This window comes from Kogia breviceps, chromosome 3 (assembly GCF_026419965.1).
Source record: "Kogia breviceps isolate mKogBre1 chromosome 3, mKogBre1 haplotype 1, whole genome shotgun sequence".
NCBI lineage: Eukaryota > Metazoa > Chordata > Mammalia > Artiodactyla > Physeteridae > Kogia > Kogia breviceps.
The window spans coordinates 34,956,953-34,970,165 of record NC_081312.1 but is presented as its reverse complement, the minus strand read 5'-3'; the positions used below and the strand labels follow the sequence as shown (position 1 = coordinate 34,970,165).

General features: G+C 34.6%; 1 protein-coding gene across 13 annotated transcripts in view; it reads left to right on the top strand.

Annotated features, from left to right (window-relative positions):
• GPHN (gephyrin) overlaps positions 1-13,213 on the top strand; it is a 640,157-nt gene that overhangs the window by 440,665 nt on the left and 186,279 nt on the right. For all 13 annotated transcript variants that reach the window (XM_059059572.2, XM_059059574.2, XM_059059562.2 and 10 more), the window contains one exon: positions 7,000-7,042. In XM_059059572.2, coding sequence (XP_058915555.1) covers positions 7,000-7,042 — 43 coding nt within the window. The remainder of the gene's footprint in view (positions 1-6,999; positions 7,043-13,213) is intronic.

Sequence of the window (13,213 nt, the reverse complement as noted above, 5' to 3'; positions counted from 1 at the left end):
AGGTGACTTAAAATGTACATAAGGATAATAATAATTACTTAGATTTGTATTGCTCTTTTTCATTTACAATAGTTTTTACTTTTACATATATTATCCTACTTAATTTTCCTCATTTTATGGATAAGGAAATTAAATCTCCAAGATGTTGAATGTCATGTCTAAGGTTCTAAAGATCAGAAAAGGAAAAACCAGTATCAGAAACCATACCACTGGACCCAAAGAACGTTCCTTTATCATGCTGCCTTTCATGTTATAAATAAAACTGAGTTCAGTCACATATATATTGTGATATCATAAACACAAATTAAACACAAATAAATGGTCATCGGGCTCAGATGAGCCAAATACTTATATCCTAATTTATCCAGATAAAGTGATGAATGAATAGAACTATGGAACAGAGCTTTTCTAGACCAAGTCTCCATTTTTGCAATAAGAAGCGAGAAGAGAAAGAAATAGAATTTAAGAGTCTAAGCTTGTAGAGTTGTTGGCTTAATGTTGTTTAAATCAATCTTTTCTTTCCTTCTCTTTCAAGGTAAGCTAAAGAGGCAAGTAATCTGAGTAAATGCCAATGAGGTCCTTTTTCTCTGTTCTCTTAAGTTTTACTTGTATGAGTTAATGGTATTCAGTGAAGTTTGTTCTTTCAGAGACAGATTACTCTTAAATAAGTTTAATAAGGTAGAGAAATTAAAGTCAAAAGGCCATGATACATCAATTATCTGTCATCTCTGTTATTCAAGTGACCTGTCCTATGAGATACAGGACATTCTGTTCTCTCAGAGAATAAGAAATCTTCTTAACCTGACCTAAAACCTATGGTATAGAATAACCTTTATTGGACTCCAAACGTCACTACTTGATTAACCTTAAGCAGTATTAATAGTAATTTGTTTTCCAAATTCTTATAATCATTCTATAGGGTATTCAGATATTTCTTTGCTATAATCCACATGCTTTTCATATTGTATCTCTTAATATTAGCCGGTCCAAATAAATAAAAAACATTTTAAGATAGTACAGGAATAGCTGTGATCGTACTTATACTATAAACAATAAATTGAATCTGCTGAGATTGAAAAAAACTATAATTACTACAAAAATACGCACATTCAGATTTGGCAAATGTTTATACAAAGCACTATATTTGACTTAGTTAGAAATATAAAGAAAATTAAAGTCATGGTCCTCTCCCTCCAAAAATAAACAGTATATTTGGGAACCTACATCAATAATTGAAATGTGAGTAACTATGAGAACTCTTAAAGTAGAAGTTCAGTTAAGAGGCTTTAAGAATTTAGGTATACCTAAAACTAGATTGTGGTGATGGTTGTACAGCCATATAAATCTATTAAAAGCTATCAAATGTGTACTTAAAGTATGTGAATTTTGTAGTAAGTAAATTGTTTCTCAGTAAGGCTGTTAAAAGAGTTCAGGGAAAGAAGACATTATTTCTGGTTGAGGAACTTGGGGAATATTTTTTGCCCCCAATACAATTTAAGCTGTATCTTAAAGGACAAGTAGTATTTGGATCAGAAAGTATGCAACAGAGTATTCTAGAAAGAGGAAATAGCTTGTCTAAGGTCTAAAAGCTCAGGAGTACAAGAAATATGCTAGAGGAGCTAGTTCAGACTTTGCTCCATGCCTTAGATTATATGGCTTTCATTCCTACCAGTACATATGACCATATGGCTATGACATTTCCATAAAGTTTTGGTCAATCCCTATTGAGAAAAACATATAACTGGACATGGATTTTTTTTTTCTTTCCATCAAAAATAAGAATTTGCCTCCATTTTGAGCTGATAAGAAAGTTATAATGAGGAGGGTGTATAATTCAGAATGTTTCACAGCTGTCAGTGGCTCCACTGATCATAACAACCACTGACATTTGTTTCCATCTTTATAGCTTAAAATCACTGATACATATATTATTTCCTTTGAGCCTGTAACAGTCTTTATTTTACCGATGAAGAAAGTAAGATTAAAGGAGGGTCCAGAGCTTAAAATAATAAAGACATGCTAAAGTAAAGGTCAAGATATTCTGGCCTTCTAAGAATAGGATGAGGAAGAGAAAATGGTAATATAAGTAAATGATCTTTAAACAATTAAAAATCTGCTAACTAAATTGCATGCCACACATGAATCAAAACCCATCTCATACAAAAAATAAAACAGATAAAGTTAACTACTGTCATCAATAATAGGAAACCAAAGTTGACATTTTTTCTAATAAGCTGATATAACCCTCTTATTGACTGGAACAGCCCATGTTAAAATAAGATTTATTGACAGTAAAGAAAAGTACATAGGGAGCTTACTAACAGTTTCTAAATAGGTAGTCATTTTTGTTATTTGCTTTTTAAAATTTAAACAGATTAAAATTTAAACCAAACCACTGACATAGAGTTTCTCAGATTATATAAGTAAGCATATATACAGAAGCTTAATTTTTAATTTAAAATGTAACTGCCAGCCAGTAAAATCATGCTAAAAATAGAGAGGGCTTTCTTAATGTCCATCAAAGAAGATGACTTCTTTTGTTCTTGACTTTGACCCCATCTAACCAACTGCTCAGAAATTTTAAATATGAGCCATATTGTATAGATTTATTCCAAGCATTTACAAGGAAAAAGAATACAAATTAACCTGGTGAGCAGCAAAATAGAGGCAGTTTTTATGAAACCTGAGTTGTGTTAACCTGCAATCAAATGTAATCTCCATTTTAATATTTATACATCTTTATATTGTTATGAACCTATTCTTGACATGGGTTTTATTTTGTTTCTCTCCTCCCCCACTTCTGTGAAATGCAGAAGGGAAAAGATGTTTGTTATTCACATATTTGTACCCCACTAACTGGTGTTACACATCTGGCTTCCACTGGAGAGCCCCTGACATCGCAGGGAACGGTGATCAAAATTCCACACACTAGCTTCAAGCTGGGGGCTCGTAGCTATTGCAGCATTGAAGGGGGTCTTTTCCTGGCTTCTTTAAAATAAGCATGGTGATGGGATGGTTTAAGGGAAGAACACCTCTCAAATCACATAACCACTGCTGTGCTTCCGTGTGTCCTGCTTTCTTCATAACAGCTTGGCACTACATTCTTTCTCTGTATCTTAGTGGGCTTTTGTGTGTACAAGTGGGATGGGGGTTGGGTGTGGGGGGCTGTCAGTGGATGATTACACATTATGCATGCATCTTTCAATGTTAGAGTGATGTGCCTTCCCTTATGTGTCACAGATTATGGTCACAGATTAAATCTTCTGTGTTCCTGAGAGATTGGGCTGTCTCTCTCTTATTGGTGTGAGATTCATGTGTTTTGATGTTTACACCCTCAAATGTTCTTCATGTTGCATTAAACATAAGTTGAAATGTTTTCCCATAAGAGTTAGCTTTTCATGTTGGGCTGAAAAAGTCTTCATTTCTGTGTAGCAATTCATGTTATTATAACCTATGGCTTTCAATTGTACCTCCCATAATGAAGAGCTGACTTTAAACACTGTGCTATTCTTGTTAAGACCTAAACGTAAGGTAAGTCACTTCTCTAACTGTATCTAAAGATTGTGGTTGTTTATTAAGTTTTCTCAGCTTTGTTTAAAGCATTTTCACATTTTTTCCTTACCATTTATTACGTGCTCTCCCTCCTTTTGTTTTCTGTTTCATTGCTTAAGATGTCTTAATGGACAATGTGATCTTCAGCAAAAATTATATTATAGATGTAAACACAAGTTGAAATGAATTAAATGAATTATTTGATGTCTGAAAGCAGTCTTGATTAGTAAATGAATACTTACATTTTCAGTAAGTCTCTTGTGTTTTTTATTTCCTCCATTGACTTTAATATACTATTTCTACACATTATTTTAGTTTTGATTTCAGTTGAAAGAGGAATTAATTGTCAATACTATAAATGTTATCTTAGTAAAATAACATAATCCAGTAGAATAAAGTAACAAATCATCCAACACCATACTTTCCATTTTTAATCCCTGACAAATTGGGTAAGATAAAGAAAAACAACAGCAAATCCTAAAACTTGAAACAGACCTGTGTTACCTTCTTTATAGTCAATATTATGAGAACAATAGTTGTTTCTCAACTTTATTCTTTCAAGTAAATCCCATTACACTGTGAGCTAGGCAAAATCTTCATATTGGGATTTTATTAAATTAAGTCAATATTATAATGATGACTAGTTTCATGGTACAGAAAATAGGGGCATCCACTGCATGCATAAGTATTAAAATATTTTAAATTAATTTCCTCAATTTTTTAATGTATACTCAAAATCACTAAAGTAAAGATGTTCATTTAATCATTAATTTTTAAAAGTGATTTCCCTCAAATCTGGGTCAAATAGCTAATGTAATGTAAATGAGAAGACATTGGTTATACTGATGTTGGCAATTTTTGAACCTAGATTCACAGATTCAGAATATTGAATTTTTCTTATCCAAATTTCTCTTCCAAAACTGTTTGAAATATATCGTTCTAAGCTGATGTGCCACAAAGCAAGACTTGGGTTTCTTTATTAAATTCATGCTATGAGGGACTTCCCTGGTGGCACAGTGGTTAAGAATCCGCCTGCCAATCCAGGGGATGTGGGTTCGAGCCCTGGTCTAGCAAGATTCCACATGCCGTGGAGCGGCTAAGCCCATGTGCCACGACTACTGAATCTGTGCTCTAGAGCCCGTGAGCCACAACTACTGATCCCATGTGCCAGAACTACTGAAGCCCGCGTGCCTAGAGCCTGTGCTCTGCAACAAGCGAAGCCACTGCAATGAGAAGCCCGCATACCACAACGAAGAATAGCCCCTGCTTGTTGCAACTAGAGAAAAACCCTCACACAGCAACAAAGACCCAATGCAGCCAAAAATAAATTTTAAAGTAAACTTAAAAAACAAAAAACAAAAAAACCTACTTAAAAAAAAAATTCATGCTATGAATGAATTTTTTATTAATTTTTTAGGCCACCTAAGAAAGGGAGAGAGTGGGGTTTTTTTATTATGGTTTTGATTTGGTTTGCTTTTTTTGGTAAAGCCAGCTAGTATTTCACCTCCATTTCCATTTAGACATTATATAAGTGTTGAAACATTTGATGAGACAATTTGAACTACTCATCTGAACTGCTCTGTTCATTGTAAATCTCTTGTTTCTATCCATACACTAGCTCCACTCTAGATTGGAAGGGCTTAAAGATGAACTCTGGAGGAATAGAGGCTACGACTTAAGAGTAACTATTACTGATCAAAGGAGCTGCTTTCCATTCGCAAACGTTGCTTTGCGCTATGGGTTTGGCTCCTTCTGTTTCTACATCTTGTTGAAGACTTTCTTGACTTCCATTTGACTTCTTTGAATTCTGTTTTTGTCCTTCAACATTTTCCCCTTTCTTTTCCTCTCTCTCCAGATTTTTCTCTCACTCTTCTAGCTATCTTGTGTTCTTTGAATCGTTTTTAAAATGTAGTTTATCTCTTCATTAAGCTTGTCTATAATTTGTCTATTAGTGTTTGTTTCTTTTCTCCTTTAAGGCTGTAGTGATATAGTTAACACTTATTTTCATTCCATGGTATGCCAACTTGCTTGTTTATTTTGCAGCAAGTTCATTAGTCATTCTTACCCTCTTGGTATGAATTTTCAATAAGAAATAGCAGAACATTCTGCATTTACATGTTGTCCCCTTCTATAAGGCCATACTTTCTTTTCTGTCTACTAGATTTACCCTCCCCAAACCTCTCTCTCTTCTTTTTCTTTTCCTTGCTCTCGTGTCTTCCTTCCTGTATTTTCTTTAAGTAGTCATTAATTTCTTTCCCATTTGGTCCAGCATTGTTCTCCAATAAAACTTTGAGTAAAGAATATAAAGAATATTATCTTATAGATTAGCTTCTTCATTCTAGTGTATTTAAAACTAATTAAACAATCTGGGCCAAAAGAGAATAACTTTAACATCTGGAATTATTTTTCCCCTCTTTTTTTTTTTTTTTTTTTTTTTTTTTTTGGTGTGTGTGTGTGTGTGTGTTTCTTGTGTGTATGTTTGTGATTTTTTTTATTATTGTTGTTGTTTCTTTAAACATTAACAATTGTTTTTTTCAGGGAAGGACAACCATAACCCACCCTAAGTTGCAACATTACTTTCATAATTTGTTTCATTTACAATAGTAGACTGTGTTAAGCGATAGAAATTAATTTGCTGTGTATACCATTTGGGGCAAGCTGCTGCGGAGTGGGAAGAAGAGGTGTGGAGTTTCAATACAGTTGCCTCTGAAATCAACAAGTGTCAATGCCATGCAGCATGGCCCTTGAATTCATCAGTTTTGCAACATGTAAAAGAATGTTCCACTTTGACCTGAAATATTTGAATCAGCATGAGTTTCTGATTGATAACTATATACACACTTAAGAACTGGCAAATAAATGACTTCAATTTCATTGATTTCCAATCGAAACATCTTTCATAACTAATATAATTATAATCAATTATTATAATCAGTAAATAACAAAGGTTATTAGACTCACATGTAAATATTGTATATGAAGATTTCTCTTTTCACCTCATTAACATATGTAACTAAAAATGACTACCAAGGAACATTTGTTACAACCATATCACTTGAATTGCATTATTATTTTAGTCAAGAGATATGCACAGTGTCTTTAATATTAAGTGTCTGAATTCACAACTGAATATGTGGTAACTTGAATTTTTTCCCATATACTAATTTCCAATACACATCAATTTTAAAATGCCATTAGTTTTACTCTTGTCCCATTTACAATATTGTGCCCTCAATTTTTTTTCTAGAAATCAGTCCTTTCTTTAAGAAAAGGAAAAATTAAAAATATATGGAATAAATGTAACATATTTTTATTAACATGTTTTTATATGTGAGATACATAAAGCCTTTGCTCCTAGACCTCAGGAGTTTGCCCATTAAATATGCATACATATCTGGCTATCTCTGTTATGAGCCCTGAATTACTGAGTTTATGCTCTCTCTGCAGGTCCAGTCCAGGTGCAGCAGCAAGGAGAACATTCTCAGAGCCAGTGAGTATATCATTATTTCAGATGGACTACTGGATTAGAACTTGTGGTTCAACAAGAAGGAAAGCTAAAAATGACATTTTGGTGAAAGAATGAAGAAGAGCAATGGGGAAAGTTTATGTCAAGAATATGACTTTTAGAGCTTTTGCCTTCTAAAAAGAACAGTATCAATATATTAATGAATGTTTCCCTTATCACAGTTGTTTTTGCAAGTTCTGACATCAGAACTTTGACAGCACTATCGGTTAGGTTAGTAATGAGCTCCTCTGTGACTCTAAGATGAGAACCCTCTTTCATTGCCCCACTGCCAAAAAGTTATTTGAAAACAGACTAACTGAAAATAATGTAATATAAATCCACTAAATGAATCTAAAAAAGAAAAAAAGGACTCCTAAGCAGGTACATCATAATCATTTTGTGAATATGAATTCCTAAAAGATGTTATCTTCACAGGCATCATGTTTCAGAACATAGTGCCCTAAACCAAGGATGAAGAAACCTTAATTTTATTTTTCTGTTTTATCACCAATAACATTTGCATGGAAGTCATTTGACTTTGTGTATTATTCATTTTCCTATCTTGTAAAAAGGAAATATAAATAGCTTTTCCTTACCTGTATCCTTGAAATGATGTGACATCAAAGGTTGTGCCTTGAAAGCTTTGGAATTCTACGAGAAAAGTGCTGTATAAATGCTAATTTTGTAGATATTGTTCTCTGTCACTTAATATTAATGAATGGTATCACCCTATCTTCTTCCTGATCATTATCAAGAGAAGAAGTGCAGGAGGACCATACTGAAATGGGTCCTTACTTATACTACTGGGAGTTATAGTAAATGGAATGATTTCTATTTCCAGTAGAATGTCTATTATTTAACAATTTTTAAAGTACCTGGAGAACTTCAAATAGGTAAAATTTTGTTTCATTTTATTTTCTTTAATGTAAGATTTTCCCATTTCTGTGTTGTATATCTGCTACCTTAGCTTGAAAACCTTGAGTTATTAGGCAAGCACACTGCAGTTGTTTGTCTAGGACCTTCATATTAGAGTTATATAAAAATAAATGCAAACAGGCATGTTTAACTTGTATACTTTTGTGAGTTTTCATAACATCTGACAGACATGTGAATCTGAGGGAGGTGCTTCAATAATAGGAGATGTAAAGTCCTATAATCCCTTCTTAAGACCTAAGGTTGAGAAAACTAGGAGTCAAGGAAGTGATAATTGAATATTTACTAAAATAAAACAATAGAAATAAATGAAATTTTTAAATGACATTTTTGATGATTACTGTATGATTTCCATTTATTGTTGATCCTGAGATGATGATGGATCACTGATAGTGATTGTGGTGATTAGGAACAAAAAAATTTCTTACTGAGAACAGACTTCTTTGAAACCTTTTTCACCTCTATCATGGATCTTTGTGCTGTTAGAACTGCTTTCATTTCACTTATGCTCTTACTGGCTTGTTGGTTGTTAATCACTTTGGATGGATCTTATGATGGTCCAGGTTTTTCTGTTCACCTTTTCTTAGGATAAAATAATCATGTAGATGGTCCATATAGCCATTTAGATCCATGTAGAGAGCCCATCTGACATTGTAGCCTCTTAGTTCTGTGAGTTCTATAAGTTTAAGGTCGTTCCTTTCAATACTGCTTTAGTAACTCATACTCATGCCCATAGCCACACCCAGGACTTTTTCATGAGCTGTTCTACCTCTGAACTTCTTAATCTCATTGCTTATTTAGTCTACTTCTATCTTTTATTTTTTTTCTTCCTTTGCCATGTAGTACTATATTGCAGTCATATAGACCCTATTAGCAGTTCCCCCATTCTCTCAGTGCTATATCCTGCCTCTATTCCTTGGGACCCTTTCCCTCACAGCATAAAATATCCATTCCCCTTATTTTCCTAGAAAACTCTTACTTATCCTTCCATACTCAGTTCAAGGGTGATCTCCTCTGTGATGGCTTCTCTGAGTTCCCCCAAGGCAACGTGACTAATCCTTCTTGTATAACCCCTACAGTTTCTTCTATTTTAATCATTTTTTTCATTTACTTACTGAATTAACTATCCTCAAGGAAAACATTTCCAAAATGTAGCTAATAAAAAGAAAACTGTGATCAACTTCTTTTTTAGCACATATAAAAATGTATCAAAGCAAAAATCAGCAGATACTAGAGAAAGGAAAAAAGTTAGAACTTAAGAGAGTTTGTTCAGAATTGTCCAAGGAAGAGTTAACTTTGGTAACTTTGTCCAAGCAAGAGGTAACTTTCCTTTAGCACCTCAAAACGAATTGGCCAAAAAGTTCCTTCGGTTTTTAAGTAAAAATAAGAGACACATTTTTCATTTTCACCAAGAACTTTATTGAACAATGTATTCACCGTTTTGTTCCACTACCTTCTGCCATTTTTCAGGCAACTTCATAATTCTGTCTTCCCAAAACTTTTTATCTTTTTGAGCAAAGAACTGTTCCAGGTGCCTTTTACAGTCTTCTAGGGAATTGAAATTTTTTTCATTAAGAGAATTTTGTAAAGACCGAAATAAATGGAAATCTGAAGGTGTAATGTCTGGTGAATACGGCAGATGAATCAGAAATTTCCAGCCAAGCTGTAACAGTTTTTGCCTGGTCATCAAAGAAACATGTGGTCTTGTTACCTTGATGGAAGATTATGCGTTTTCTGTTGACTAATTCTGGACGCTTTTCGTCAAGTGCTGCTTTCGGTGGGTCTAATTGGAAGCAGTAATTGTTGGAATTAATCATTTGGTTTTCTGGAAGGAGCTCATAATAGAGGATTCCCTTCCAATTTCACCATATACACAACATCACCTTCTTTGGATGAAGACTGGCCTTTGGTGTGGTTGATGGTGGTTCATTTTGCTTGCCCCGTGATCTCTTCTGTTACACATTATTGTACAATATCCACTTTCCATAGCCCGTCACAATTTGTTTTAAAAAACAGTCCATTTTCATTATGTTTAAGTAGAGAATCGCATGCGGAAATACAATCAAGAAGGTTTTTTTCACTGAACTTATGTGGAACCCAAACATCAAAGTGATTAACATAACCAAGCTTGTGCAAATGATTTTCAGCACTTGATTTGGATATTTTGAGTATGTTGCTATCTCCCATGTGGAGTATAACGATGATTGTTCTCAGTGAATGTCTCGATTTGATCGCTATCAACTTCAACTGGCCTACAGTGAGAAATCTCCAGCACAAAACTTCGCAAACCACTTTTGACACGTTCAACCAGTCACAGCACCTTCTCCATACACTGCACAAATCTCTTTTGGGGTTTCAGTTGCGTTTTTACCTTTCTTGAAATAATAAAGCGTAATATGCAGAAAATGTTGCTTTTTTTCTTCCCTCTTCAATATTAAAATGGCTACACAAAAATTCACCAATTTTGATACGGTTTTTTTAAATGCATGCTGATATTGTAGCTGTCACAGTACAATCTAACAAAATTGTTTCGAATGAAGTTAAAGACAAGTAAGCACTACTAGAGCCATCTTACAGAAAAAAACCAAATGAACTTTTTGACCAATATTAAAACAACCTGTTGATAAAAAGCTGAGTTTATTCTTACCCTGGTAAGGGAGAGTGCCACTTCAACAAAGTCTTAGTCTCAGAGTCTCAGAAAGGGAACAGCAAAGTCAGGATATTTATGAGGTTTTGAAATTTGATTTAAAGCAGTTCTTTTAATGTGGGCTTGATTAGAATTAAATAAGGATCGTGATATAATCATTTAGAAATCACGGACATGGCAAGGCAAGGATTTCTGAGTCTTGGTGTATAAACCGTTTGTTGGTACTTTCTATTTAAGAAGCTTCTGGAATGAGCAATAAAGTTATTTACAGCTTTTATCTTCCAAGGAAGAATCTTCTGGAATAGTAAAGTTATGCTGATAAAGGCAATGGAATAGTAATGTTATGCTAATGGAGACAGTAAGCTGTGCACTTACAGATGGTTTCAGGTATCAGAATCCCCCTTGTGATCAGCCTAAGCTGAAAGACCATTAACATCTAAGGATGTGATCAATCAATCAATCTAGAACTTCACCCTTACTTAAGGAATCACAGTAGTACATCAACTATCTAGGAAAGTTTTTTCAACCATCATAAGTGTCAGTTTGCCTGTGTTTGTTGTTGTTGGATGGTCATTTATTGAACTATTGAATGAGACAGCATCTATATAGCAACATTTAGGACTGTGGAGGTCTCACATCTGAACCCTGCTACACAAATGTGAGGATTAAGATCAGAGTTTGTAGGGCTTCCCTGGTGGCGCAGTGATTGAGAGTCTGCCTGCCGAAGCACGGGACACGGGTTCGTGCCCCGGTCTGGGAAGATCCCACATGCCGTGGAGTGGCTGGGCCCGTGAGCCATGGCCGCTGAGCCTGTGCGTCCGGAGCCTGTGCTCCGCAACGGGAGAGGCCACAACGGTGATAGACCCACGTACCGCAAAAATAAATAAATAAATAAATAAAACGATCAGAGTTTGTAGTCCATTTTTCAGGCAGGAGCCAGAAGTGTCCAAAATTAAGCCAAGAACAACTATATGTCAACAAACTAGACAACCTAGAAGAAATGGAAAAACTCTTAGAAACATACAATCTATCAAGACTGAATCAGGAAGAAATAGAAGATCTGAAGAGACCAAATACTAGTAAGGAGATTGAATCAATAATCAAAAATCTCCCAACCAAAAAAAAAGCCAAGAACAGATGGCATCACTGGTTAATTTTACCAAATATTTAAAGAAGAATTAACACTGATCTTTCTCAAACTCTTCCCAAAAATTGAAGAGGAGGAAACACTCCCAAACTCATAAGACCAGCAATACCCTGATATCAAAGCCAGAAAAAGATACCACAAGAAAAGAAAACTATAGGCCAATATCCCTAATGAATATAGATACAAAAATTCTCAATAAAATACTAGCAAACTGAATTTAGCAGTACATTAAAAAGATCATTCACTGTGATCAAGTAAGATTTACCCCTGTGATACAAGGACAGCTCAGTATATGCAAATAAATAAATGGGATGCATCACATTAATAGAGTGAAAGAAAAAAATCATATGATCATCTCAGTAGACACAGAAAAAGCATTTGACAAAACTGAACATTTGTTCATGATAAAAAAAAAAACTCTTAACAAATTTATAGGTATAGAAGGAACGTACCTCAGCATAATAAAGGCCATATATGATAAGCTCACAGCTAACATCATACTCAATGGTGAAAAGTCAAAAGCTTTTCCTCTAAGATCAGGTATAAGACAAGGGTGCTCACTTTCATCATCCTTACTTAACGTATTACTAGAAGTCCTAGACAGAGCAATCAGTCAAGAAAAAAATAAAAAGCATCAGAATTGGAAAAGAAGAAACAAAGTAGTCTCTATTTGCAGATGACATGATTATATATAGAGAAAATCCCAAAGACTCCACCAAAAAAACAGAACTGATCAATTAATTCAGTAAAGTTGCGGAATACAAAATTGACACAGAAAAATTCAGTAGCTTATCTGAACTAACAATTATCTGAAAAAGAAATAAAGAAAATGATCCCATTTATAGTAGCTTCAAAAAGAATAAAATACTTAAGAATAAATTTAACCAAGGAGGTGAAAGATCTCTACACTGGAAACTATAAGACATTGATGAAAGAAGTCAAAGAAGACACACATAAATGGACAAGTATCCTTTGTTTATAGATTGGAAAAATTAATATTGTTAAAAATGTTCATACTACCCAGAGCCATCTATAGATAGTAGACTATTCCTGTCAAGATTCCAATGGCAGGCTTCCCTGGTGGTGTAGTGGTTGAGAATCCACCTGCCAATGCAGGGGACACAGGTTCAAACCCTGGTCCAGGAAGATTCCACATGCTATGGATCATCTAAATAACTAAGCCCGTACTCCGTAACTACTGAGCCTGCATTCTAGATCCTGTGAGCCACAACTACTGAGCAGCATGCTGCAACTACTGAAGCCCATGTGCCTAGAGTCCATGCTCCACAACAAGAGAAGCCACCTCAATGAGAAGCCTGCACACTGCAGCAAAGAGTAGCCCCTGCTCACCACAACTAGAGAAAGCCCGCGTGAGGCAACAAAGACTCAGTGTAGCCAAAAGTAAAATAAATAAATAAATGTATGTTAA